Raw genomic sequence first — 27,460 nt, 5'->3', positions numbered from 1 at the left:
ATTTAGCCCACATTATCTTCACTTGGTCCTACTAGCTCCCTATCTCGCTGTCGCTGAAATTGAGGCTTTTCCGATCGTATAATTGCTGATTATCTAATTTTCTAGGTATAAACTACCCTCGCTGTCCCTCTTACTCTCGCCGGCGAAACAAGAGCCTCGACGATATAGAGAAACTATCCTCTCTCGGGCTGACCTAGTCGCTAGAAATCCATAGAACTTATAACTTTCTATAAGCTAAATAGCTTCAGAATACAGAGACAGCAAGATGAAAGCTTATGGGACGATGTGACAACTAGCTAAGATTTGTATGGGAAACCCTAGTAAATTACCACTGAGGCGTTATAGGGCGGTCAACAATTACTGTATTGAAATTATGATGTTTCCGTTTGGCCGCACTCTTCAGTGGTGAGAGGGGACGGGGATCCGGGGAAAAAGCCGCTCCGGGGAAGTTAAAGAAAGCTGCCTCGCGTTACTTCGCTGTTTCCCCGCACTTCACAGCTGTGGTGGGATTCTCCTCCTGTTCCTCATTCAGTCGTGTATGGCCCTAGCTGCTGTGGAATTGTTTCCGTGATGGACATGACTCTAGATCCCCTGAATTCCGGGAGTATCAAGCGTATTCGACAGGCATGTGCCAACTGCAGGTACGCAGGATCGTATTGCCCCAGATTTACGTTTCCAACTAATGCTGTATCACCCTTCAAAATTTAGGCGCAAGAAGACTAAATGTTCTGGCGAGCGTCCAGTATGCTTCCACTGTCGACGAAATCGACTTACCTGTGTCTATGAACCATACTCGACTACTATAAGCGATCCTCCAGCTCCCCCCCTGGCACCAACAGCGAGCATCCCGACCGACCAAAGCAATGTCAGCTATGTCCATGACTGTCTACGATGCGATTTCGATGCTAATTTCATAATAGGCAAAGCTTCTTCAGCGGCTTAGCACAATTGAGTCTCGTCTTGCAGAGCTCAGTGGTTGCGCACCGGCAGGAAACGGGTTCGTGCAATGATTATTGTATCTAGCACAAGCACTAATCGCTCATTAGAAACAACCTATCGGAGTTCTCATTGCCTGGAAACCACATCTCAACATCCGGAGAAAGTGGTGCACGGTATTTTCAGTCGATATCACCCCCGATAGATCACGCGTATGTTCATTGTCGAATCTCTCGACTGTTTTCTGGAATAAAACATGAATCTCATATATAGTGATAAAACAGGTCATTTCCACCAGCACCCGTTCTACGCTCTGTTCTTGGTACGTACTTTGAGCATGTCCACAACCAGCCTTACTCCTACTTCCAGGAGGCATCATTTCACGAAAAGCTGCAATGGAACGTGTTACCCCGATGTTTGGTCTTGGCCGTGCTCTCATCTGCAGTCCGTTTTTCCAAGCATGATTATTATGCTGGCAGGACTCAAGAGGCATCGGAGAGATATGCAAGGGAATCGTGGCTTTCTGTTCTCACCGAACATTTAACTGCTGAGGACAATCTCAATGTGCATGTTGTTCAAACTGTAAACTTGCTAGCAGTGGTCGACTATACAGGTGAGGTGATTTCCCCCTGGCACATACGCATCGGCCTGCTAACAAGAAGCTTTACCATGTTCAGCCGGTCGCGTGAGCTCTGGGTGGCTCAAGATTGGACTTGCTGCGCGAATCTCCCAAGACCTTCACATGATGGATGAACCTAATCAATGGCTTCCCTTTACAGAGCAGGAAGAAAGAAGGCGAGCCTTTTGGTCTGCATACCTGATTGATAAGCTCATTTCTTGCGGCCGATCGCGACCTCTTGTCATACTGAACGAGGATTGCAAAGTTCAGCTGCCGTGTGATGAGCATACTTTCAGGGAGGGAGAATGGAAAAAGACAAACACGATTGAGCAGCTCCTCAGTTGGAACACTGAAGTCACGGAAAGCCCGAGTCCCTTTGCCCTGGTTATATTGATGGCGTCAATCTTTGGCCGCTGCACGAGATATGTGCATCAAAACAGAAGGGCAGATGAGATTCCACCATGGGACCCCAAATCAGAGTTCTCCGCCATCAATTCTTCTCTGTTATTGCTGGAGTCATACTCAAAGATTGGGACTCGCCGAGTTTCCGACATCCTGCAAACCGAGACGGAAAGCGTTGATCGGAAAGAAGTCGGGCATCTCGTTTTTGCTCGTGCGCTGTTTCACCTCTGCCACTGTCTTCTAAACCACCCCTTCCTTGTACGTCTACGACTCAAGGCATTTGGCTCCAAAGCACCAACTAGCTTCTCTGCACGCTCTCTTCAGGTGGGATGTGATCATGCAAGACACATTATGGATGTACTGCGGGATGCCCATGAGAGTGGATGTCTGATTGAATCTTCCTTCTATGCATACTGCATTGCAATTGCCGGGGGAGTCCACTCTCTAGCTTCGCACTTTGAGCACCAGTCAGCAACTCGTCGCCAATCCGACATTTCGCATTACTTTAATGAGAGCTTGGATTCTCTCGGGCGATTGGCAAAGCTTTGGGTTCACGCAGCAAATATGGTAGGTTTTATTCGTGGGAGTAGTTGTTACCTTTCTGACAGTGCCATTCCCTAGGCCGTCCGACTCCAAGAATTCCACAACATCTCGCACCAATTTGCCAGCCTCCTCGATCCGACCTGTCTAACGGAAGATGTCGATCCTGCGTCCCAAGAGCTTCTTTGGTCAATGATTGACTATGGTATTCTGGGCGCAGATCCAAATCAAAAGCCACTCACGCCACAAAATACCATTCCAACCCTTCAGACACCCAGTTCGGGAGCCCTCGGCTCAGATATACTTGAGAATATGCAACTGCAGTTTGAGAACGCAAACCAGGATATTTTTACAGGGCTTACTCCTACAATGCGGCTAAATGAAGCCGAGTATCTTTTGAATTGTAGCCCAAGAGCCAATGGGATGATCTGATCTTCGAAGTGCTTGTGCCTCCCGCCCATCCGCCGTGATACTCGGTCCGGGCGGTCCGACGCTTTGTTGTACCCGCCACCTGGAGAAGAAAGAAGGATATGAAAGCACATAGCAGACTACTCACTCCACCAAGAGATAATTTGATGATTCGGTTGGAATTGATTGTCATGGCGGGAAAGCAGCAATCTCCTTGGAACGGCGTGGTGTCTGGCACTACTGCTGCCATTTTGGCCAACATTCTTGTTTACCCTCTGGATATGTATGACCGGGTTTTTATCTTTGTTTTTCGAAGTTATGCTGATCCACCAAAGCGTGAAGACGCGATTGCAAGTTCAAGTCCAAAGAACAAATCAGCAAGGTAAATGTGCTGGTTACGAGAATGACCATGACACAACCAAGGATACCCACTACAACAACGCAGCGGATGCAATTTTCCAGATCCTTCGTGAAGACGGTGTTTCGGGTCTATACAACGGACTGGAAAGCTCTATTGCCGGCACGGCATCCATGAATTTTGCCTACTTTTACTGGTCAGCAGTTGCACGAAGCTTGCATCAAGCAATCCTGCAGTCATATGGCTTCTCAGATACAAACAGCATCATAAAGGAGCTTGGCCTAGGTGCTGTTGGCGGAGCTTTGGCTCAATTATGTACCAATCCCATCGCTGTCATCTCAACACGACAGCAGACGCGCAAAGCCAGCGAAAAGAAAATTTCTATGTGGGCGACAATGAAGGAGATTTCCCAGAGTGAAGATGGATGGACTGGGCTTTGGAGAGGCTTTAAAGTCAACCTCATTCTAGTCGTCAACCCCATGATTACATATGGTGTTTACCAGTGGCTAAGAAGAGGCCTGGTAACACTAAACAAAGAACTTGGTTCTCTTGATGCGTTTCGTGAGTTCTCATTTGCTTCGTATCCACGAACAGTTGCTTACAGTTGTCAGTTCTCGGTGCTCTTTCAAAGGTTTTAGCAACTATTGCTACCCACCCACTTATTGTTGCGAAGGCCATGCTACAGTCAACCCCTCCAGATTCCCGAAGGGGGAAGCCTTTCAGAGGATTTACCGAGGTTCTTGCATATATCATAAAGAACGAAGGATCCTCGCGCCTATACAAGGGCCTCGCTCCACAGATTATCAAGGGGTTCCTAGTTCAAGGTCTCATAATGATGCTGAAAGAGCGGTATGTCCCTTTGATGTGATTTAATTCTGACTAATTGACTAACTTATGGAACAGAACCGAGATTCTACTCATGCTGGCAATTTCATTTCTTAAAAGACGCTCACAGCGACGTTCTTTCTTGTAAGGAAAATAGAAAGTTTACAACAATACATAGTATTTCATTCTATGTGCGAATGTACACTCTGCGTCTGTTCTTCTCTCGTACACGTTTCTACAATAGTTTTAAACTTATAAGAAAAGCTTCACGATAAATATACCTTTACCGCTTCATCATTTGAGCAGTTCGTCATTTGGAACGGCGTTCTGGCGGTCTATAGCGTAGAACGAGGTACTTAGAATTGATGTATAGCCTACGGGGATACCATTGTAATTCAAGTAATCAGGTTTTCTGCCGGACCCGTGATATGCAGAACACCTACAATTACGCATAATTTAATACATTTCCTCGATGAGCCTATAGTTCGCCGTAAATGGCGTATCTCGAATCTACTCCTACCTAATTCGACACAAACAATATTCCAAGGGAGACAGAAATGTGGAAACCCAATCAGCGTGCTCTAGTGATCGGTCCTGGCGGTCCGAACCGCTGCTCCGGTCTGGGCACCGGTCCGGCGATTTCTGAGACCGGTCCAAGCTAGTCGTGTAGAGAACCAAGACTTCTATAGGCAAAGTTTACTCACGTGTGAAATATGAATAAAGATTTATTAACTGCGCGATAGTTATTAGACCCGTCTTATCTGAAGCAAAAGTTCGAATTGAGAACTTTACACAGCTATTATGTCTTCTTCCGCCGTTACCAGTGTGCCGTTCGCCGATCCTCTCTGGCTCAACCGTCGCTGTAGTCCATTCTATAACGACTCTCATCGGCGTTTGCAGAAGGAAGTGCGGAATTATGTCGATACCCATATTGCTCCATTCTGTGAAGAATGGGAGAGACAAGGCTTTGTGCCACCGGAGGTAGTTCTTTCTCCATCAACTGATGGCTCACTGAGATCTTGTTGCAGATATGATGAGAAAAGTGCTAACCCAAACTTCATACTCAAGGTCCAAAAGCTTCATGCTGAGCTAGGATATACTGCCGTGGCATCATTCCCAGTAGCTGCCGAGTATCTCGATGGCCAACGTCTGCCCGGGGACATCAATCCATACGAATGGGACGGGTTTCACGATCTTGTAGTTATCGATGAGCTGGCTCGCTGTGGTTACCTTGGAATTGTATGGGCACTCGGGTGCGGAAACTCAATCGGGGGCCCACCTGTCATCAACTTTGGAAACGAAGAGCAGAAAAGGCGCTTCCTTCCAGATATGCTGAAGGGCAAGATTCGCTTTTGTTTGGGAGTGACTGAACCGGATGGTAAGTCAATTTACCCCAGTTCTGAATCAGAACTATCTGCTGAGCCACGTCACTCATATTTCACTTCGCTTCACAGCTGGCTCTGACGTCGCCGGGATCACAACTACTGCTGAGAAAAATGGAGATGTCTACATTGTCAATGGAGCCAAGAAATGGATCACAAATGCCATCTTCGCAGACTTTTGTACCGCAGCGGTGCGCACCGGAGGGCAAGGGACTCATGGTATCTCGGCGCTGATTATTCCAATGAACGCTCCCGGTGTGACTTGCAGGAAGATTGAAAACTCCGGCGTTCAGGCGAGTGGTAAGTCGGAAATGAATATAAAAAGATATGATTAAATCTAATTAGCCCAAAACAGGATCCACTTATATCGAGTTCGATCAAGTTGAGGTACCCGTCACCAACCTGCTCGGAGAAGAGAATAAAGGCTTTCCCGTTATCATGAATAGTGCGTTCGCTCCTTTGATTCATTTTGAATTTCGTTCAGATTGAATCATTACTGTGAGCAAGACTGATAGTTTTAGACTTCAATCACGAGCGACTGTGGTTGGCATGCACATCCCTCCGCATGGCACGCGTGTGCGCCGAAGATTCCTATCGACACGCCATCAGCCGCGAAACCTTCGGCAAGAAGCTTATTGAGAACCAGATCATTCGATCCAAGTTTAGCGCGATGGGAAGAAAATTGGACTCTGCGTATGCATGGATGGAGCAGTTGGTCTTTATTTCTGAAACGTCGAAAAGAAATGGCGTCGATAGTGGAATGGGAGGCTTGTTTGCAAATCTCAAGGTCTTGGCAGGTCAGACCCTTGAAAAAGTCAACCGTGAGTCACAGCAGGTTATGGGTGGACTTGGATACTCGAAAAATGGTCGTGGCTCAAGAATCGAGCAGATCAGTCGGGATGTGAGAGTCATGGTGGTCGGTGGTGGGAGTGAGGAGATTTTGTCTGACTTGGCTGTCAATCAGGAGATCAAGACCATGAAGAAGCAGAGTAAGCTATAGAGGCTTAGAGATTATTCTCAATGAACGCTTCATTGTGTTTTGCTCTATATTGTCCTCGTGTACTAAAAAAAACACTACTGTAAAACCTGCATATGACGAGCCTCTTATGATACGAATCCCCCTATTCTACGAATTCGTATCCCATCACCCTAATTAAATTGCTAGATTCTTTCAATATACCGCTTATTCCGCATATTAGACCCACCTTTACCACTATGATCAAATCATAAATCCTGCTAAGATGCTAAATCTTAGATTCAGCACGTGCCTAATGTTGGACTATCGTACTATTAGAGGCCTGGCGGTGGCCTAAAAGCATTATTATCTTCTCTAGGCAGTAGTAGAAGCCTAATTAAGGCAAGATAAGATGGTATTATGGCGATGACGGTCAAAAATCGACGTTAGGGTGATACTCGGGCGATATTGATAAAATAGGGGTGTCCTCTCTCATAAGAATGATATAACGAATCGCTCTCTGGTGAAAGTCTCGTCATCGTATAAAGCTTTTACAGCATAAGGAGGTTTTATATGTCCCTCCCTTGGACGGTGTTCACTCCCCTGGCAGAGTTGCTCATGGAGACGTGGTTAGTGCTTTACTTTCGTCAATCTACGAAGATGTTTTATCGAAGAAGTACCGAATTCACTTGAATTTACTCATTGTTTCCTAGAATTCCTTTTTTAAACAACGGAACAAAGTATCTTCCCCTCCTCTACTGCATCCCCCTTCTTCCAGTTAGTCTCGAATTTCCCCGACGCAGACACAGCAATGCTAACCTCCATCTTCATGCTTTCAATCACCATGACTGATTGTCCAGACTCAACCTCATCGCCATTATTTTTCAGGATGGACAGGACTTTGCACGGCATTGGTGCCATGATTGTATTTTGCTCGGGGTCATTCTTCTCTTTAGCCACAGACCGAATACTTTCCGCAAATGACAGGAGCGTATCACGCTTGAACTCAATAAATGTACCCAGCATAGGGAGATGGCAGAAAACTCGTTGACCTCTGTCAATCTCTCCTGCCAGAGTGTGTGGTCTTGCAGAAGGGAGAGTTACATGTGCTAGAATCTTGGTTCCGTTGATCGAGACCTGCAGAGTGGATGTAAGCCATGATTCCACGACAGCAGGATTTCCTTCTGCTGGGCGCCATGAATCAATGTTGAGTTTGTAAGTCTTTGAATCCATGGCTTTTCCACTGCGCAATGCCTGACTGATCTCGTTATACTGGGCAGAGACTTGTGTGGCTGTTACTGCCGATGTTTCCTGAGAAGACTTCGAGTCTTCAATCTCAAATAGGTAGGCCTCTCCATTGTTCTTCGGGATGTTTCTGTCTTGTGGCTTCCAGATACACATTTGCTTAATAGAGGAAACGTCTCCCTGTTTTCCCCCAGGCCAGTCGACATTCGTCACAATTTCGCAGTGGGCACTAACGGGATCATAGCGCTGATTGCGGAATTGTTTGCGGACACTGCCAAACGGTTTCTTTTGCAGTGTGGCCGGTATGAAGTTTGACAAGTTCCGAACAATCAATCCTGGAATGATAGAAAGCATTGTTTGTACTTCTGGCTTCTGAGTCCTTGGCGGTTGCAGCAGTTTATCGATGTTGGCAGGAATAAATGAAGTGGTATATGTAGGGTCGTGGAATGCCCGGTTCAATAGACAGGATTGCATGAAAAGTTGATTGGTTTTGACACCAACACAAGCAGTGTGTGCAAGAACCTTGGTCATTTTCTCGATGGCGAGTGCTCTTGTTGGCGCCCAGACGACGATTTTCGCGATCATGGAGTCAAAGTAGATTGAAACCGAAGAGCCGCTTTGGATTGCTGTTTCATATCGAACATCCCGGCCAGCGGCGAGTTCATCTGTTGCTGGGAGCCATAGATGAACTTTGCCGTGTTCTGGGAAGAAGTTCTTCTGTGGATCCTCAGCGCACAAGCGGCATTCTATGGCATGTCCTAGTTGGGAGATATTCCGCACAGCAGGTAGACTCCGTAGTTTTCCACCCGCAGCCGCAAAGAGCTGAAGTGCAACAAGATCAATGCCAGTAACCTCTTCTGTGATGGGATGCTCGACTTGAAGTCGAGCGTTGACTTCGAGAAAGTAAAAGTGACCGGTTTTCACATCCACCACAAATTCAACTGTACCAGCATTTTCATATCCGATCAGTTTGGCGATGCGGACTGCAGTCGCACTCATTCTTTTTCGTATGTCATCTGTGAGGAATGGACAGGGCGTCTCCTCGATGACTTTCTGGTGTCGTCGCTGGACAGAGCAGTCGCGATCAAAGAAAGAGACCACTTCACCGTGAGAATCACCCAGAATTTGAATCTCCACATGCTTGCTGCTTTCAATATATTTTTCTAAGATGCAATCACTCGATCCAAATGAGCGTTGAGCCTCAGACTGCGCTCGTTCAAGCTCCTCCTTCAGTTGACTAGCCTCCCGAACAATTCGCATTCCCTTTCCTCCTCCTCCTGCTGATGCTTTAAGCATGATTGGGAATCCAATTTCTTGAGCTGCTGCTCTCAAAGCCTCATCGTCCTGACTGGAACCTGAAAATCCAGGGATCAAAGGGACATCTGGTGCATTCTTGCTCAAGTATACTTTCGATGACCGCTTGTCACCTAGCGTGGACATAGCGCTGGCGCTGGGACCGATGAAAATGAGCCCTGCTTGACGGACTCCATTTGCAAATTCCGCATTCTCGCTCAAATAGCCATATCCCGGATGAATCGCTTGTGCACCTGTCAAAAGTGCGGTTTTCACGAGCAAGTTGATGTCAAGAAAGGGATTTCGTTCGCTTCGGTCAATGCTACCAATATTGATCGCTTCATCGGCATCTAAAACATGACGGGATGAGGAATCCCTTTGGAGTGTTAAGATTCTTACTTCCAAATGAATGTTTCAATACATACTCGTCAACATAAACCGCAACAGACAGAATGTTCAGTTTCCGACAAGTCCGGATGATTCGACAAGCAATTTCGCCGCGGTTGGCTATCAACACTTTCTGGATGATAGGTCGGCCATCGACCCCCAGCGGAGGCTCTGCGACAAATAGCGGTCTGCGAAGGAGTGAAGCATTGCTTCCGTCCTCGTGTCTGGGAGTACTCTCAACCCTAGTCATTTTGCTAGGTGATATTGTCCGCTGGTGATCAACGATTGTTTAAAAGTTGAGGTTATGGTCTCACAAGAGCGATAACTGTAAAGATGTCAACATATTCCAGGAAGCCGTCCATTCTATGTTTCATAACTTCCGACCATGGCTCTTCCTGGACGCCCCAAGAGGCCTTCTATGCTACTCCGAGGCATTCCGCTCGGTCCGGATTCCGCACCGACGTGGGGGTTAGAGGATCGGTCCGGAGCCAAAGTATCTCCTCGTCGATTTAGGGCCATAGCTGGACCGGATACACATCGTTGCTGTGCGGAGCTCAATTGTTACGAGCTAGTTAATTGCTATGTCCAGTCTTTTCACAAATTCAAGGTTTTTGCAACTACGTTGGAAGATTGTAGAACAACATTTGTAAAATTAGGATAGTTACTTAAATTCTCGCCAACTGACTATGAGCCTCTGCCCCCTTCACTCCCTGAAGTGTAACTGTCTCCAAGCACATGCCTAAAACGTCTCTTGTATCACGAGGGTCAATGATTCCATCATCAATAAGCATCGAGCTAGTTGAATAACACTCCGCATCCCGCTGAACTCGCTCTCTGAACTCCTGCACTTGCTTCTTCAGCTTTTCGGGGGATAGATTAATGCCCTTAGCCTTAGCACTTGCTTGCTGTACATTCTCCATAACACCCGATAGCTGGTCAGGACCCATAACACTACACCGACCGGTTGGCCATGTGAACAGGAAACGTGGTTTGTAGGATCGCCCACACATTGCATAGTTTCCAGCTCCGTAAGATGCACCCATAATTATGGATATATGTGGTACAGTCGAGCAGCTGACAGCTGAAACAAGTTGAGCGCCCATTTTGATAATACCGGCGTGCTCGGCTTTAGCGCCAACCATGAAGCCGGTGACGTTGTGAAGGAAAACGATAGGAGTATTTCTAGGTTGATCAGTTGCAGTCAATATTGATAAGAAGCATTGCCAAAATCCGTACTGTTGATTGCACATCCTGATGAACTGAGCAGCCTTTCCAGCTTCGTTCGGATTGATGACTGAAATCTGATTGGCCACGATGCCCACGGGGAAGCCTGATGTTTGTTAGCGATCGCTCTTTTCTCTTATCTGGACCTTTTTTCTTTTCATTCCAAAGCTCCTTCATTGATTTCTCACCCATGATATGAGCCCACGTAGTGATGATATTTGGACCGTATTTGGGCTTGAATACAGATAAGCGAGAATCGTCGACAATTCGCAGCAGAACCTCGCTCATATCAAAAGGCTTTCGGATATCCGGGTTGACAATTGACAACAGATCTTCGGCAGGATACCGAGGAGCAGTTGGCTCTATTATCCCTGCCCTAAACGGAGTCCGCATTTGAAGTGAGGCCACCCACTCGCGGGCCTTGTGGATAGCTTCGAATCTGGGCAATAAAGGTCAATATCAAATGTTGTCAGAGTGAAGGAGAATATAAACATACTCATCCGATGCAATTTGATCTGCCAACCCTGTGGTAACGGCATGAACCTTAGCACCACCTAACTCTTCCGCTCCGATAACCTCGCCCGTTGCCATTTTCACCAAGGGCGGACCACCAAGAAAGGCTTGCGCTTGGTTCTCGACAAAAATGGTATAGTCCGACAACGCCGGATGGTATGCACCACCTGCTGTGGATGAGCCAAATACAATAGCACATGACGGCTTTCCGTGCTGCGTGCGTACAGCAAGGTCTCGGAACAGCTGGCCTCCTTTGTGAAAGACTCGAAATTGCTGTGGCAGGAATACCCCGGCCTGTGCAATTGTGCCATTATTAATAAGAGCACATAATTGAGATAGAGTCCTTTACATACCGACTGAACGAGAGAAATGAGCGGCAGATCATTTTCGAATGCAATCTCCATCATGCGGTTCACTTTCAACACTGTATGGATGTTAAGCAATGACCTGTACTAATATGTGAACGGCGATCTTACCTGTCATCTCGTTCCAAGCACCTCCACTTTGAGTCGGAATATGGGACATGAGAAGACACGGTCGTCCACTATGATTGCTGGTTGTGAGAAAACAAAGTCAAAATCACAAGTCAATTTCCCCAACTCACCAAACATTCCCAATTCCCGAAATCAAATTGGCACATGGCGTTGAATCATTGTTTTCAAATCCAGCGAAGGCACCGAGTTCTAGAAATGGAGAGTCCTGGTCCAGTAATAGTGCAACTCGATCTCGCGCTGTGGTGAACCAGTCAGATCATCCATAAGGGGCAGACGTCAATGTACTTACGCAGCAGCTGGCCGCGGGTCTGATGTCTTTTCAGAGAGACTTCGTTTCCTTCGGCGGAGACTTGCTTCAATGCCTCCTCGAATCTTTTCAATACAGGCACCCAGCTATTTTTATTGGCTTGGAACAGTTCGCCCCGGAGGTCCAAGTTGGCTGTGAGCACTGGGAATGATGAGTCGGTCGGCATACTGAATAAAATTGAGAATAACTTAGGAAATATCTAAGAAGAGCGAAAGAATCATTTATTCCAGGGCTCTCACCATCCGTGTAAATTATGAGTCGTAGGTGCGGAGTGGGTAAAACATGACCGGTCCGAACCCCGGAAATCTCCCGAACTCAATGTCGCAGCCCCAAACGGTAAAGACCAGGTCTGGGGTATGACTTATTTGAATTAAAGAAGTAAAGCATTCTGTAACTGGAAGAATCACTCTGGTTTGTGTCGTCCGCATTCGAAATAGTCCTCAGTCCTGCATCTCTATGGTAAATTGGAATCCGCTACAATGAACCCCAATCCCAATATTTCCTTCGTCCAAGGCCTCAAGGAGCCCTCTCTGTGGCTCACAACTCTGGGCGCCTTCGTCGATGAGCAAGCTTCACACTTTGAAGACCGTCCAGCAGCCATCTTCCCATGGCAATCCGTCCGTCTCTCGTACCGACAGCTAGCAGATCGAAGCAAGATTCTTGCTAAGGCTATGCTGGAGATGGGTTTACGGAATGGAGACACTGTGGGAATCATGGCTGGGAATTGCTACGAGTATATTGAGGTATTTCTGGGCGGTAGCAGGATTGGGTGTCCTGTTGTGGTTTTGAACAATACCTATACGCCCGAGGAGTTGGTGAATGCTGTGAATAGGAGTTGTAAGTTCCATGTTCCCTTTTTTTTTTTTTTTTGCGTATTTTTGAAACCGGATGGACCAACTTACATGTTTGAAGCTTGCAAGTTGGTTTTCATGGCTTCCGATATTGGGACTCGAAGCTTGTCCAATCACATCAAGAATCTTCGCGAAGGACACTCGGAACCCCCTACACTACCGGACCTACGTCGCGTGGTGAACTTCGGAACGATGGGTATAGACGAAGCTGGGGTTGAAATGCAGACCTACAGCACATTTGTCTCTGGAGCCAATTCAGTCTTTATGACAGACTCGATGCTCAAACGCGCAGAAAGCTCCGTGAGTCCCGAGAACGTGTTAAATTTACAGTTCACTTCTGGTGAGACTTTTGAATACAACAATTTCCTAGACTCCGACTAAGTTGCTCCCTCATAGGAACCACCGGCTCCCCGAAAGCTGCCATGCTCACGCACGTGTAAGTTTGACGGCCCAGCGAGGACATACATGACAGTGTTGATTCTTGACCGACTAGAAACCTTTTGAACAACGGTAGATTCGTGGGTGACGCAATGCATCTTACCCCAGAGGATGTCATCTGCTGTCCACCTCCACTGTTCCACTGCTTCGGTCTCGTGTTAGGGTTCCTCTCCTCATTCACACATGGAAGCTCAATCGTCTTCCCATCTGACTTTTTCGACGTGAAAAAGGTCGTGGATGCAGTAATCAGCGAAGACGCAACAGTACTTTTGGGTGTTCCCACAATGTACGTTTCAGAGCTAGAAGTGATTTCAAAAACAGGACAGAAACCGCGTCGTCTAAGGACGGGTCTTGCATCTGGCTCTGCTGTGTCACAAGGCTTAATGCATGAGTTGAGAGAGAAGATGGGGGTTGAGAAGATGTTGATTGCGTATGGGATGACAGAGACGAGTCCGGTTACATTCATCACATCTATTGACGATGATGATGTGAAAAGGACTACAACTGTCGGGAGAGTTCTTCCTCACACAGCCGCAAAGGTCGTTGATAATGAAGGGAGGATTGTTGCTAGAGGTGAGAGGGGTGAGCTTTGTACTAGTGGGTTCGTTTTGCAGAAAGGGTACTGGGAAAACGAGGAAAAGACAAAAGAGGCTATGAGGCGGGATGAGAATGGTGTTTTGTGGATGCACACTGGTGATGAAGCCTTTCTTGATCAAGATGGCTACGCACATATTACTGGTCGTATCAAGGATCTTATCATTCGAGGTAAGACGTCGATAAATCCTGCTTATAGCTTCTTCGCTAACAAGACCCAGGCGGAGAAAATATCTTCCCGCGTGAGATCGAAGAACGACTCATGCTTCATCTTTCTATAAGTGAGGCTAGCGTTGTTGGCATTAAGGACGAGAAATATGGGGAAGTCGTCGGCGCCTTTTTGAAGGTCGTCGAAGGAGTCCCTAGAATTTCTGATGAGGAGGTGAAACAGTGGGTGAGTGAGAAGCTAGGTCGCCACAAAGCTCCTCAGTATACTTTTTGGATCGGGAAACAGGGTGTACGAGAAGATTTCCCAAAAACCGGGAGTGGAAAACATCAGAAGCACATTATGCGAGATATTGGAAACCGGTTGGTTGGAAGTAGAATTGTCAAGGCAAAGCTTTAGACGAAGGCTCTTCATTCAACGCTGCCCCGTCTACAGCCATTCGAATACAATTTGCTTTATTCATACATCCTGCCAGTTCGAAATTTCGGAGTAGACTCCAGTACGTGACCTTAAAAAAAGGCTTCGGGTATATCGAAACAGCCTCGTAGAACTCGTCTTCTAACCTATGATCAAGCCTGTCGATTTCTGTGGATATCTCATGTTGAATTCTAGCTAGTCGTTGACGCACAGGCTGATATTGGACACCTAGAGGTGACTATTTCCTGTATTCTTCTCAGTCTCCTCAATGCCAATCGGCCGAATCTTTCGGTCCCCTACCGGTCCGGTCCGGAGAATCGTAACGTAGTTTGGCTTCCCGCAATGTGGAGTGTGGAAGTTTGCGGGGAAACTCATCGGTCCGAAAGGACCAGGACCAGGGTTCCAACTGCGCTGTGTAGTATCACGTCAGCCTGAGTCAGATAACTTAGCCGAGGTCTACTAAATTATGTCAAAGCTATCTTTGAGTAAGAAAAAATTTCAAAGCGTACGAGATACAACAAACACCTCTCATACCGGCGTCCAACATGACCTTGCAGAGCACTCCTCCGACTGTCCGAATTGTGGAAGTAGGGCCAAGGGATGGACTGCAGAATATCCGCGAGCCCATTTCTACTCCCATTAAACTGGAATTGATTCGCCGGCTTGAAGAGACTGGTCTTGATACCATTGAGTTGACATCGGTGGTTTCGCCTAAGGCTATTCCTCAATTGGCGGATTGTCGCGAAGTACTTGGGAGTCCTCAGGTAAAGCACCTGGTTAGCAAGTCTCACTTGAGGCTACCTGTTCTGGTGCCGAATGTGAAGGGGTTGAACATTGCTATTCAACATGGCGTGAAAGAAATCGCTGTCTTCATTAGTGCGACTGAAGGGTTCAGCAAGGCAAATATCAACTGCACTGTTGAACAGGCTATCGAAAGAGCGAGGCATGTAGCTTCGCTGGCGTTGAAATCCAACCTCTCTGTGAGAGGGTAAGTCAACTTATCTATCGTCTCCGTGCTCCCAATTTGACTAGAGACAGTTATGTATCTTGCATCTTCGCAGACCCATATGACGGTCCCACATCTCCAGCATCCGTCCTCCACTGTGTAAGAAAACTCCTTGACGCGGGATGCTACGAAGTCAGTCTGGGTGATACACTCGGCATCGGCTCACCAGCAAATGTCCGCAGCCTGATAAAATACCTGGTCCGCGAGGGCATCGCTCTTGACAAAATTGCGGGCCATTTCCACGATACATACGGGCAAGCAGTGGCAAATGTCTGGGAAGCATACAATTGCGGGCTTCGAGTCTTTGACAGCAGTGTCGCAGGTCTGGGTGGATGCCCATTCGCACCTGGTGCCAGTGGAAATGTCGCATCTGAGGACCTAGTATATATGTTCCACAATGCAGGGATCAGCACCGGTGTTGATCTACCGAAATTGGTCGAGACTGGGATCTGGATCTCAGAAACCATTTCAAAGCCCCATTCCAGTCGAGTCGGCACGGCACTCTCCATAAAGAGCAAAGCAGCCACATCGGCGGCTGCAAGTATGATAAAGAAATCATCGAAAGACGCCCCTCTCCAATGGAACATGTTCTCTGAAACTGAAGGGCTCCAGCTCTTCCGATCAGGGGTGAATCTAAAATTAGTCCTCAACCGTCCGAAAAACGGCAACGCTTTGACAGCATCGATGATCTCAGACCTCACATCCGCCATTACAGCCGCAAGTCAACATCCTCAAACATCACGAATAATAATAACAGCAGCGGGGAAATTCTTCTGCACGGGAATGGATCTCGGAAAGGAGAGTACACCCGTTGCACAGGGCGACGCCACAAGCAAGGCCCAATTCGAGAGACTGACGAGTTTATTCGAGGCTCTCGACCAGTCTCCCAAAGTAACTATCGCTTGTATGAATGGGCCTGCATTTGGTGGTGGTGTCGGGCTTGCCTTTGCCTGTGATATTCGACTAGCTGTGCGAAACGCGGCAGTAACATTGAGTGAGGCGAAATTGGGTCTTTGTCCAGCGACGATATCGAAGTATGTCATTCGAGAATGGGGTATTTCGTTTGCGCGCGAGGCGATGTTATCGGCACGTCCTGTTACTACTGACGAGTTGAAGACCAAGGGGCTTGTTTCTGATGTTGCTGATACTCCGGAGCAGCTGGGTACTCGGTTGGATGAGTTACTGGCGCAGTTAAAGGTTGCATCTCCTGATGCGTCGCGAATGTCAAAGGAGCTTGTGAGACTTGCGTGGGCTCATGCCGGTACTGAAAAGCAGGCGCATGGAATTCGGCGATTGTTTGAGGAGATGATGGGTGCTAATGCAGATGGAGCGTATGGGGTGAAAGAATTTCAGGCAGGGAGGAGGGTAGATTGGGATGCATTTACATTGGGGTTGTCGAAGCCCAAGTTGTAAGGATATAGTGTGAGTGATTGATTTGATGTTAGTGGGATTTCAACCAATACGAGGTATACGATATGGAATTACAAGACATAGTAAATATAGTGAAGCACCGTGTTCCCTAAAAAGGTAGCTTCTTCAATATGGCCTGCTGTACACTTTAGAAACACTCGATGAATCAATGAGATCTCATCTTAATCAAGTAAGACGAGTAGAGCGAAGACCATAGCGGAAAAGAAATGCAAATGCGCCGTGTGAACGAAAAAGGAGACGATCAGATAGTTAAAGCAAGAATGCCCGAGAATTTTACAGGAAAATGAAGTCAACACCGACCTGGAGACCAGCGGCGGCGTTGGTGCTAGTGCCGAAGGCGGAACTCCTGGTGAAAGTACCGGTAGCGTTGGAGCCGGAGCCGGAGCCGAAGCCAGCCTCAGCATTGCCGGAGGAGGCAGTACCAGCGGCCTGGCTACCCTCGCCGCTGAAACCAAACCCCTTGCCAGCATCCTGGGTCAGGTACTTCTTGTCAGGGATAGGGATGGTTGAATGACCATCGGGCCTAGCCATAGCGACAGTAGCGAGTCAACTCAAATAACAAGGTGGAGCTTAGGTATGGATCCGCCCAATCCGCCCTTACATATCGGTCTTTTTGTGACCGCATATTATTCATTTATGGTGCCTGGCTGTAACTCTCGGCTACTGTGGCAGCCCATGATCTTGCCGGAGGGGCCGTTGGAAGGGATTCGATTTGTGTCCGCAAAACGTGCACCTCTTCGTGGAGTTTCCCATTTTTACCATGTAGGACCTTCTGGTCATGTTTGACTTCGAGAAATTTGGTCTTGGTGGATTCAATGAGTGTAGTTTGATGGGCGATGATGTTTTTTCAGGGCATAAATGAGCTGTCGGACTTTCCGAGTGGTCACACGGCCTGGTGCCTTACGCAGGGAGTGTGGCATCACCACTTCGCGCATAGTTTTGTATGTGATCACGGATGTGTTGACCTTCACTCTGGGCCCAAAGTCCTAAACCGAAAAGCTGGTGGCTGTTTCTTGGGACTTAGTAGGAAGGGACTTGGGAGCGCCTCCAAGGGTCGGTCTGCCATTAGTCCGGGGTTAGTTCTCGCTCGGTACATAACCAGAATCGGCTACTTTGCCTTTACATTTCACCTGTGGATCAAGTCAGGTCAGGTATATGAATTCGTTATCACTATTCAAACACAATTTACGCATGTACGCTTTGTATCAATTCAAATCCGAAGCAGATAAATTGCATTCTCAAAATTGAAAGAGGACCTCAAATAGCACAGACTAAATTAGAATATTCCAGAGCTCTCAACAGGTGCTCAGACTCGTTTTTCCAGCTACTATAAGGACCAAAGAAAACGGAATTCAAGCTTGTCATCTGTTCCTATAAGTGTCCAAGAAGACACTCATCACACCCATGGCTTCCACTTGCTCTCTTCTGAATCCAGACGCTTCTTGCCACCTCAAACCCAGTTCCGGTTCCAGTTGCTCAGTTTCTTGATTAAAATCCATCGTAATAGCGAAAATTAGCCCGTGGATGCAGTATTCTCAAGGAACAGAGCTCAACCCTTCCGCCGAAACCCATCTAGACATCCCCTTCGGATGTTTTCTTATCACTGAAGCCCTTTATAATGGTGGACAAATCTCCCACAGGTAGCCGGAAGGGAAAGTCCTGCTAGCAGTATGAGGGAAAGGAATATGTACCAGCCCATAAGACTAACTGCCAGTAGCAAACCGGCGCCGACGTGCTGATAGGTGGCAGCAGCAGCAGCACGACCACTTGCCAGTGCAAAAAAAGCAGCTGCAAGGCAACAAACTGGGGTGAGTGCGTCAGTCGTGCTTTCTTTGTAAGATCAGAATGTTCTTTTACCTGATGGGGTTAGCGTCAGGAACACCATAAAAAAGACTAGATTTGTGCGGATGCTCGCGATAGTGAAGAAGGCTACAACGATGGCCAAGGTCACTAGGAAGAACCCAAAGGTAGCGAAGAAAGCAGGCTCAACGAGTCCTTCAGCTGGTACTTTGAGATCCGGAGAATACACGGCAGATGCTCCGGTGGTAGGATCGATTGCGGTACCAAACGCCAGCCAAAAGCCACCAAATAGGAAAAAAACAACGGCCGGGAAGGTATTCCCTGATAGGCGATCGAAATTAGCGACATGCAGACCTAGGATATGGTATATGAGCGAAGCTTACCTAAAATCCATTCCCCGATTGCTCCAAGAAACTGAGTAACTCCACCGACATACAGGTATGCTCCTCTAATCAATGGTCAGGATTGGACGTATATATGGAAACGTGAACCTACAGATTGGCGGCTCCAAGCCCGCCTGCACCTTGCCATCCAAGTAAGGTCATCGACAATGATGTCGAGCACATGAGAAAGCCTCCTAAAGCGATCGGTGTTGGGTTGCCAAATGTCTGCCGGAGATGACCTTTGACACGGTTCTGAGGGGCCAAATACAGCTGTTCAAACAGCTCCGCTGGTAATTGAACGCTCCCAGCAGTGCGCATCCGCTGGAGAAAGTCATTATTGTCCTCGATATATCCTTGCTCAGCGGCTTCCAAGGCTGACTTCTGATTTTGAGACATTATTGATGGTTATTGAGGGCGCGAAAGATTATGACGGATATTTAGTTGAGAGATGAAGGGCGCTGGAGGCTATCTTTAAAACATATATTGCAGCTTTGGCAAGAACGGTGGGCGTCCTTGTAGATCAGCTGTGGGTGCGGTATAGCCCCTGACCTTGACCCCAGATCCGGTCCGAAATCTGTGCGGGGGACCCGAAATGTGGGGGATCCCAAGTGCACAGATGAGCTCGGCCCAGACTTCAGAGCTTATATGACCCATTCTCGTGGCTACAACATATACATGCACGAGAAATAGACGTGTATGGGGTCTACCTTTTTCTCTGACCTATGTGGACACACGCAAGTAACAAGGTATGGCACTGGATAAGTTACAAGAAATATATATATATATATATATTTTTTTTTGGCGCGCGAAATCTTCAGTTATCCATCTAATGTTGTGATTGTTACAAATAGAGTCGTTTATGTGCGTTTGAGCATGCTTTATTTACCACAGAGTTTCTCATTCGCTTGATATGAGCGCGTACCCTCGCCCAATTCTAACTTAAAATCAGGTGCGAAGATCCTTATTGATAGAGGCTGTTATGTTGCTTTAGGAAGCTTTGTAAAGCCCCACTTCCACATTTCGACGACTAAAGAGATCCCGAAACTATATCGGACCGAACCCCACACAACTCTAACAACTTTAGCCTATCCGCGCGGACCGACGCCATTGTTACTGTCAGAACATGACTGCAAGGGAGCCTTGTCAGCCGTGATCAAACGATAGAAAATCGATCGACAAACTAATCTACGATCGAATTACCTCATCGTGATGGCGGCCACTTTACGTGAAGCGAGTGTTCAGGGTTGGTATTTACATCAAATATGTCAATATTCATCATAAGAAGTTTTGGTCTTGCCCCTGGCTGGGTTATTTGATGTACTAGACAAGTTGGATGAAAAATAAAGACTATCGCAGACGTCGTTTTGAAACCACTTGTGAACCGGAAAACTTACGCCGACTACGTGAGGTATTTTTATGCTTCGCTTATTGGTGGCTCTGTTAACACTAAACCTTTCCAGGCCTTGGATTCGTACAGCTCGGTCAATGCAAGCGGCTATCATTTTTCGCTCACCACTGCATCCCCTGCTGGTACGTGTCGTTCCTCCAGGCTTCTTAACAATGTTAACCCAAATTCCAGGCCCTGCCAACTACAAAAGAGAGCATCTTGCCTAGATGGATCAGTACCTTGACTTTTGGAACCTAATAACCTATGATTACGCGGGAAGCTGGGACACCGTTGCCGGTCGCAACGCCAACGTCCACGCATCCAACAGCAAGCTAGCCAGCACTCCCTTCGACACGGACCAAGCAATCGACTATTATACCTCGCACGGAGTAGCCTCTTATAAGATTGTCTTAGGTATGCCTCTATATGGCCGGGCCTTCGCTAACACTAACGGCCCTGGCCAACCTTATAGCGGCGTTGGTGTTGGTAGCTGGGAAAAAATGTGTGGGACTATAATGCCCTGCCTCAGCCCGGTTGTGCGGTCACAAATCTAGACTAGGCAGCTGCTAGCTACTGCTACAACTCGGGCTCGCGCTTGTATGTTCATACGGCAGGGCTCACAGATATCTCAACTCTCTGGAGCCGTAAATGCCAAATATTGATAGAAAAAAGGAGGATTGCCCTGTATCGAGATTTCGGTGGGTCATTATTCTCACTGTAAAAGCCGAAGCTAGGGTCAGCTTTCAGCTGTAGCATTACCCCTTGCCTGATTGGGCCCAAAACTGTCAAACGTGCGTGGTGGCAGCTTCTGTGGACTCCTAATCCCCTGTGTGGAAAATCAATACAATAATTTGTATCGTTGCTTGTTCATGTATGATCATGACAGAGTGTGAGTTTGCTCCCTAGGGGAGCTAGATGGAGATTATGTAAGAGCGATAAGGGACATTGAATCGATTCCGCAATTTGGGTCTATGCACTTTAAGTTGCTTAAAGGATGATAAACTAGCTACCCGTGGTGCTGCTTCAATGTGGCTTGATTTAAAAAGCCCGATCATATTGCTCACGTGAATAAGCTTCCTTTGCTTTAAGTTGGCTTCTGAATATTGTCTTGGAGATGTTGCTCTAAAGCGGAAACTGTTACAAAGCACCAATGATATTATTGAGCAAATTTAATATACAAAGTAGATCACTTTGTCCGAATGAGAGATACGTCGAACGCAACAGTAACATTAACTCAGCTTCAATTCAGCAAAAATGGCATTATTCTGGGAGGACTGGTTGGTATATATCTATTTTGTGGTGACATCACTTTTGAGACAAATCTGAGAAAGGTGGGGATTCCTAGGAGTTCACCTTATGTCTTAAAGTAAATAGTTAGCTGGAACAGAATACCCTAAAGGCCTTAGGAGTATCGTAATGCACTCTAGTATTCTAGTAGGCGCTCCCGGCGGGCCACGTGCTCGGATTTATTCAGTGAGCAAAAAGCGGCAAGGCCTGAGCACTAATACGGAAAGATAACGCCAAGAAGTGGCAGAGGAAATCAAGTACATAGGGAACTCCGATAAGTATAGGTAGCATGCCAAGGTGGGTCCGACAAAGGTTTCCTCTTTGGGATTAGCGTATGGCGGGCAAGTATGAGCTTCAGCGACGTGATAATGGCGGGTTTCACCAATCACGGCTTAAGCAGGGTTGTTCTTCGAGAATGTTTGTACTGTATTATCAAAGTCTAGTTCTGTGCTATAAATTCCCCCCGCTCACCCACCTGTTCCTTCTTCCATCTTCCATTCAAACACCATCACAGACTATTCAGTGACAACCACCCTCAAAGATTTTTACTTGTACAAAGATATCAAGCCTTAAGACATTATGGGAGACTATACACCAGATGTGGCAGGCACGGGGGTGCCAACACTTGCCGGAAAGCAAGTCGAGACCGCCGATGTCAAACCCCCAAGCGGGGTTCTATACCATCAACTCCGCAGAGAACCCTTGAACATCGTCGGTGGAAGAGGCAGTTATCTCATCACTGATACCGGTCTGGAAATCCTAGATGCGACATGCGGCGCAGCAGTCTCCTGCCTGGGCCACAGTGACGAACGAGTACACGAAGCAATCCTGGAACAGCTCAAGAAGATCCCTTACTGCTATTCCATGTACTTCACCAACAGCGCTGCAGAGAGTCTGTCAAAATTCCTGGTAGACTCCACTGGAGGCAAGATGTCTCGTGCTTATATTGTGAGCTCGGGTAAGGACTATCCCTACACTCGAACAAGTACTGTTGCTTACATCTCTGGCTTAATACAGGTACCGAGGCTGTTGAGGCTGCCGTCAAAATGTCTATCCAGTATTTCACAGAGTTACCGGTTCCTCAACCCCAGCGTGTGAATATTATATCTCGAAAGTCGTCCTACCACGGCAATACACTTGGGTCTCTTGCTGTTGGACATCATGCGGCCCGAAGGAGGATTTATGAGAGCCTTCTGTCAAAGAATGTGCACCATATTTCACAATGTTACCCGTACAGAGGGATGAAGACCAATGAAAGCGTTGAAGACTACGTTGTGAGATTGGCTCGAGAGTTGGAAGACGAATTCCAAAGACTTGGTCCTGATACAGTCTGCGCTTTCGTGGCAGAGACTATGACCGGAGCCGTCCGTATACCTTATTCTCACCCTGTTGCCTACGTTCACTAACCTGTTTAAATAGACACTCGGCTGTGTGCCCCCCTTGCCAGGCTATCTCAAAGCAATGAAAGCAGTCTGCGAGAAACATGGTGCCCTCATGATCCTGGACGAGGTTATGTCCGGCATGGGCCGCACGGGAACGCTCCATGCCTGGGAACAGGAAGATGTCGTTCCAGACCTTCAAACTATCGCCAAAGGTCTAGGTGCAGGGTATGCGCCTATTGCTGGTCTGCTCATTAACAAGCACGTCGTCGACACATTAAGCAATGGAACGGGTGCTTTCGTTCACAGCCAGACATACCAAGGTCACCCTGTTTCCTGTGCGGCAGCGTATAGGGTACAGCAAATCATTAAAGAGGACAATCTGTTACCGAATGTTCGTGCGATGGGCGAGTATCTGGGTCAGATTCTTCATAAGCGTTTGGATGGCCATCCTCGTGTTGGTGATATTCGCGGCCGGGGTCTATTCTGGGCTGTAAGTTCTTTCTCTGGCCATTTCTCTTGTGGTTGTTACTGACCCGTTCTTAGATGGAGTTCGTCCAGGATAAGGCGACGAAGGAGCCGTATCCGCCATCCAAGGCGCTTTCTTGGACTTTGCACACCACAGGCCTTAAGCCTGAATATTCGATTTCTCTGATGCCTGGAAGTGGTGGCATTGATGGTGTTAATGGTGATCATATTATTCTGGCGCCACCCTATAACACTACTCGTGCTGAGATTGACTTGATGGTGGATCGGACTGTCCGGGTCATTAAGGAGGTTCTGGGAGAATAGGGTATTAAATTTGGCTTCACTGTATCTGATTGAAGGCTTGTTATCGGACACTCGCTATATCCTACATAGGGACTTAATCAATAAGGTTAGTCCAATATAATATGTTCGTGAACTGAAGAATCATGGCTTCCAGTATACGAATGTTCAATCTAATATTACACTAGAGTCGCATATAGGTTTAAATCACATAAGAACACAACATAGTAATGTACAAAGACAGATGCGATGTATACTACGACATCCTTGATTGGTCGGCTGTTAGCATGTGACCGGCCTATGTAGGCTGGAGATAAGGGCGCGGGGAGGGGAAACCCACTAACACTTCATACTCCTTGACACTTACGGATGTCCTAGGCAATTATTGTTGAACAATCTAATGATTGAGATGCCACGAGGCGAGACATTCTCACGATCGCGAACCGGTATCTGGACTTATTACAGCGCGAAGAGCACGCACTAATATATACTTGCTAGGATGTCTACAATGCCGAAAGAAACACAATAAATGCGATGAACAACAGCCAAAATGTTCGTTCTGCGCAGTCCGAGAATTAGACTGCAAATATCCATCCAATATAAAATGGATTCAACGAACACAGCCTACATTGTCAAGACATAAACCTCGTCGCAGAGACATCCGAACCGCAGAACTAGAATCACTAGCTCGTTCTCCGGCGTTGTTCGCAGACACATGCTTCGAATCCACCGAAGAAAAGTCTGCATGGGAATACTGTATGTGCCTGCATTTAAGCAAAATCGAGTATCAGGCCTGATCAAGATGATCCACCAGACGTGAGGCTCGTCTCATCGAATGTCCCTGCGCTAGACGGACCAGACAACCCTTACCGACAACTCTCCATCCCAGCTCTATCATCCCCCATTCTGCTCGAGACGATCATCTGCATAGCAACAGAGCATATGCTAAATTTCGGATTAACAAGCGTCGATCTTGCAGCCCGACGTCAGCAACGAATGCTAAGAACCCTGGGACAAAACCTGATCAACATAGATGCAGAAATCAATAGCAACCCGGCAACCATTCCGTCAGCCAACAAACCCGAAAGAGAAGCCCTTCTCACAGCCGTCGTCCTACAAGGGATTGTGGTCGCACAAACAGCGGATGGTGTCCTGGAGCCCCATGTCAAATGCGCATTTTGGCTCATGCAAGCACTGGGTTACTTCGCAGAAATACCACAGAACCCCATCGCACGCCTGATAGTCCAACGCTTCGGCATGGTCGACCTAATGCTAGCAATATCCCGACAGCGTAGACCATACGCACCGCAAACCTTCATCCTTAATCAACCAAACCAAAACCACTGGGATACAACCGAGCCATCATTCCATAAAATGACAGGATGTCCACAGCCACTAATGTGCCTCCTGGTCCGAATATCACACCTGGCATGCGACATGAGCGAAAATCTAGAAACAGAAGCGGGCACTGAAGCCACCATCCTCGCCGAGGCATTCAAACTAGACAGCGAACTCCGTGCATGGGGCTCCGAATACATGTACAACGGCGAGATCCCAGCGCCGTGTGAACGTACACCCTTGGACATCCTAAGCGAATGTTTCTACTGGACGGCGCATCTTTTACTTGCGCGCCGCGTCTTCCGAGACCAGACCTGCTCGCTGCGGGTACAGCATCTGGTACATATATGTTTTGGGTTGATGGATCATCTCTCGACGGGGTGTGGACCTGATTCGTCTTTGCCGCAGCCGTTTTACCTTGCGGCGAGGGAGGCTGTATCACCCGAGGATCGGACCTGGGTTCGGCGGAAGCATGAGTCTATGACAGCGTACTATCGGGAGCAGCAGCGGAATTCGGCTATGGGGCTTATTGAACGGATATGGGAGGTTACTGATTCGCTACGGGAGGCTGAGGGTGGGGCTGTGAGATCTACTGTTGATAGGTATGTTCAAGCGCTTGATAGAGGGTCTTGTTTCTTTATCTTTTGAGGACTTATCCGAGACAATAATGTTTTTTTATGCATACAACAGGGGTCATAAATTATTGGACGGACTCCACACGAAAGCCTCAAAGAGAGTTTACCGTCTCATGCATTGCTTTTGTCCTACTTTGGCCTCTCTTTTGTCACCCCTTTTTGTACATTTTCGAGTGCCTCGGGTTACTTCATATAGTTTATTTATAGATGCGCGTGTGAAAAGACTTATGGCCTATGACTATAATCGGGATTGACTTGTGTCGACGGATGACAGGGGTACCCGGTTGGTGATCCCGGTAGCTTGCATGTCAATAATGGCGGATAAAGTCGTTTTTGAGCCGGATGATTACTGCATGCAGTAGCCAAAGCAAAATAAAGTGAAGCACCAGTAGACCGAAATGGCTGGAACGAGGCGTGATCCTGGAAGGTATACGCAATCGCCACCAGCAACTAGTCGATATATAGGGTTTACACAGATGCGCCCACAATTGTTCTCCTGAGTGCAGAACTCGGAATACACGGAAGACGCACGGCCGTTCATAGTTCAAGCCAAGACGAGACAAATTCAAGTCTTGGTCTGGACCTGTCAAGTCTTCTCAGCCAATCATAATCAACGCTGAGGCGGGTACCTGAATGTTTCGCCTCTGGTGGTCCACGGAACTGCACGTGTAACTCCAAGCTTATTGGCTGAGTCCACTGGATCAGCCCCTGGAAGTGTGTGGCGCCCAGGGGAAAATGTGTTGGGAAAGACTCTGCAAGCATTGGCTAGGTTGCCGTGGCTGTCATGGCTGTAACAGGTAGGATATGTTTCGAGTGTCGCTCTTGTTTCCCCTTCGATATGCAGATTGCCCCCGATCGAGCGACGATAAACAGTGCCGGTGTTTCAGATTCCCCGCGGATCTCACGTGGATGCCGTTCGGCGGCATTTAACGACGATCAAGCGATGACCTGTTTCCCTTTGGTTCGACGCCACGGTTCCCATGACAGGTTTTCCCCTGGAGGTCGCACCGATGCAGGACACACAGTCGAGTAAGGAGAGTGCGCTGTACCCCTCAGACAATGGAGGCTCAGGCTGTGCCCTCATTGATCGAAACCGCCGTGACTGTGTGTGGGCACCTGCAGGCTCTGACGCAGGGGCCAAAACCCAGGACCATTGTCTATTCAGTCCACACAGTCGCTTTCCACCCAAAGGAAAACAGCACGATGACCTCTGGTACAGAGCGTAGAATCCACCATAAAAGAAAATAGGCAATTCGAGACCCTGAGAAAACAATGGGGCCTCGCTTGTGCCCCACGAGGTGCCAATAGTGTAGCGCCCTTCGACCCAAACACCCGTAGAGAAGTTTGGTCCGGTTCTCCATGCGTAGTCAGCATCTCCTGATCCTCCTCTCGCTGGGTTCATCGCATCTCTTACTCTTCTCCATTCCACCCATTCTTTTCTTTTCCGCTAGGTCGTTCGTTTCATTCTTTCACGGCGTCCGTACCGCTCTTTACAACTCTTTCTTTTCCCCCGCGAACGGCTTTTCCCCCGTTCCCGCCCGTTGATCGATTCAACCAGGCATTGCGATCTCTCTGACTTCATCAATAATTGATCGAGGTCTAGGATTATTCCTCTGCCCTTCCTTATCAGCTGCTTTGGCCAGCCTTTTATTTATTCCCTCGTTTGCTGGACGCCTCTGCGACGCGCCCTTA

General features: G+C 47.6%; 10 protein-coding genes across 10 annotated transcripts; 7 read left to right on the top strand and 3 right to left on the bottom strand.

Moving 5' to 3' along the window:
* Positions 1 to 570: 570 nt before the first annotated feature.
* PENARI_c013G11204 (Zn(II)2Cys6 transcription factor) lies at positions 571 to 2,929 on the top strand (the record flags this gene model as incomplete). Its single annotated transcript, XM_022633359.1, has 7 exons — positions 571 to 641; positions 709 to 865; positions 921 to 997; positions 1,047 to 1,112; positions 1,221 to 1,549; positions 1,614 to 2,524; positions 2,579 to 2,929. The coding sequence occupies 7 exons, from the start codon at positions 571 to 573 to the stop codon at positions 2,927 to 2,929; spliced, it is 1,962 nt and encodes a 653-aa protein (XP_022487046.1).
* A 167-nt stretch (positions 2,930 to 3,096) lies between these two features.
* Positions 3,097 to 4,236, top strand: PENARI_c013G04234 (uncharacterized protein; the record flags this gene model as incomplete). Its single annotated transcript, XM_022633187.1, has 4 exons — positions 3,097 to 3,188; positions 3,241 to 3,824; positions 3,875 to 4,112; positions 4,167 to 4,236. 4 exons carry the CDS (start codon positions 3,097 to 3,099, stop codon positions 4,234 to 4,236), a joined length of 984 nt encoding a protein of 327 aa, XP_022486782.1.
* A 653-nt stretch (positions 4,237 to 4,889) lies between these two features.
* On the top strand, positions 4,890 to 6,470 carry PENARI_c013G09825 (acyl-CoA dehydrogenase family protein; the record flags this gene model as incomplete). The annotated part of the gene is made up of 5 exons (XM_022633319.1): positions 4,890 to 5,069; positions 5,157 to 5,466; positions 5,543 to 5,770; positions 5,826 to 5,915; positions 5,992 to 6,470. The coding sequence occupies 5 exons, from the start codon at positions 4,890 to 4,892 to the stop codon at positions 6,468 to 6,470; spliced, it is 1,287 nt and encodes a 428-aa protein (XP_022486758.1).
* A 678-nt stretch (positions 6,471 to 7,148) lies between these two features.
* PENARI_c013G10423 (acetyl/propionyl/methylcrotonyl-CoA carboxylase subunit alpha) lies at positions 7,149 to 9,600 on the bottom strand (the record flags this gene model as incomplete). Its single annotated transcript, XM_022633336.1, has 2 exons — positions 7,149 to 9,339; positions 9,389 to 9,600. 2 exons carry the CDS (start codon positions 9,598 to 9,600, stop codon positions 7,149 to 7,151), a joined length of 2,403 nt encoding a protein of 800 aa, XP_022486848.1.
* A 415-nt stretch (positions 9,601 to 10,015) lies between these two features.
* On the bottom strand, positions 10,016 to 12,054 carry PENARI_c013G03228 (acyl-CoA carboxylase subunit beta; the record flags this gene model as incomplete). Its single annotated transcript, XM_022633163.1, has 8 exons — positions 10,016 to 10,532; positions 10,587 to 10,680; positions 10,763 to 11,013; positions 11,071 to 11,381; positions 11,441 to 11,511; positions 11,564 to 11,631; positions 11,692 to 11,818; positions 11,871 to 12,054. The coding sequence occupies 8 exons, from the start codon at positions 12,052 to 12,054 to the stop codon at positions 10,016 to 10,018; spliced, it is 1,623 nt and encodes a 540-aa protein (XP_022486921.1).
* Positions 12,055 to 12,367: 313 nt separating this feature from the next.
* On the top strand, positions 12,368 to 14,336 carry PENARI_c013G02871 (uncharacterized protein; the record flags this gene model as incomplete). The annotated part of the gene is made up of 5 exons (XM_022633155.1): positions 12,368 to 12,725; positions 12,801 to 13,079; positions 13,136 to 13,175; positions 13,233 to 13,942; positions 13,993 to 14,336. 5 exons carry the CDS (start codon positions 12,368 to 12,370, stop codon positions 14,334 to 14,336), a joined length of 1,731 nt encoding a protein of 576 aa, XP_022486867.1.
* Positions 14,337 to 14,899: 563 nt separating this feature from the next.
* On the top strand, positions 14,900 to 16,794 carry PENARI_c013G08438 (uncharacterized protein; the record flags this gene model as incomplete). The annotated part of the gene is made up of 3 exons (XM_022633288.1): positions 14,900 to 15,342; positions 15,393 to 16,691; positions 16,788 to 16,794. The coding sequence occupies 3 exons, from the start codon at positions 14,900 to 14,902 to the stop codon at positions 16,792 to 16,794; spliced, it is 1,749 nt and encodes a 582-aa protein (XP_022486865.1).
* Positions 16,795 to 17,064: 270 nt separating this feature from the next.
* Positions 17,065 to 19,370, bottom strand: PENARI_c013G03091 (uncharacterized protein; the record flags this gene model as incomplete). The annotated part of the gene is made up of 5 exons (XM_022633161.1): positions 17,065 to 17,314; positions 18,483 to 18,594; positions 18,649 to 18,912; positions 18,975 to 19,039; positions 19,087 to 19,370. The coding sequence occupies 5 exons, from the start codon at positions 19,368 to 19,370 to the stop codon at positions 17,065 to 17,067; spliced, it is 975 nt and encodes a 324-aa protein (XP_022487038.1).
* Positions 19,371 to 20,588: 1,218 nt separating this feature from the next.
* On the top strand, positions 20,589 to 20,920 carry PENARI_c013G01318 (glycoside hydrolase family 18 protein; the record flags this gene model as incomplete). Its single annotated transcript, XM_022633120.1, has 2 exons — positions 20,589 to 20,847; positions 20,916 to 20,920. 2 exons carry the CDS (start codon positions 20,589 to 20,591, stop codon positions 20,918 to 20,920), a joined length of 264 nt encoding a protein of 87 aa, XP_022486995.1.
* A 1,307-nt stretch (positions 20,921 to 22,227) lies between these two features.
* On the top strand, positions 22,228 to 25,801 carry PENARI_c013G06756 (uncharacterized protein; the record flags this gene model as incomplete). The annotated part of the gene is made up of 9 exons (XM_022633252.1): positions 22,228 to 22,606; positions 22,666 to 23,012; positions 23,068 to 23,520; positions 23,574 to 23,804; positions 24,294 to 24,347; positions 24,419 to 24,551; positions 24,610 to 25,472; positions 25,542 to 25,735; positions 25,795 to 25,801. 9 exons carry the CDS (start codon positions 22,228 to 22,230, stop codon positions 25,799 to 25,801), a joined length of 2,661 nt encoding a protein of 886 aa, XP_022486951.1.
* Positions 25,802 to 27,460: the final 1,659 nt, after the last annotated feature.

The sequence above is a fragment of the Penicillium arizonense genome (genome assembly GCF_001773325.1).
Source record: "Penicillium arizonense strain CBS 141311 chromosome Unknown PENARI_contig013, whole genome shotgun sequence".
NCBI classification, from domain to species: domain Eukaryota; kingdom Fungi; phylum Ascomycota; class Eurotiomycetes; order Eurotiales; family Aspergillaceae; genus Penicillium; species Penicillium arizonense.
This window is presented reverse-complemented; position numbering and strand designations above follow the sequence as displayed.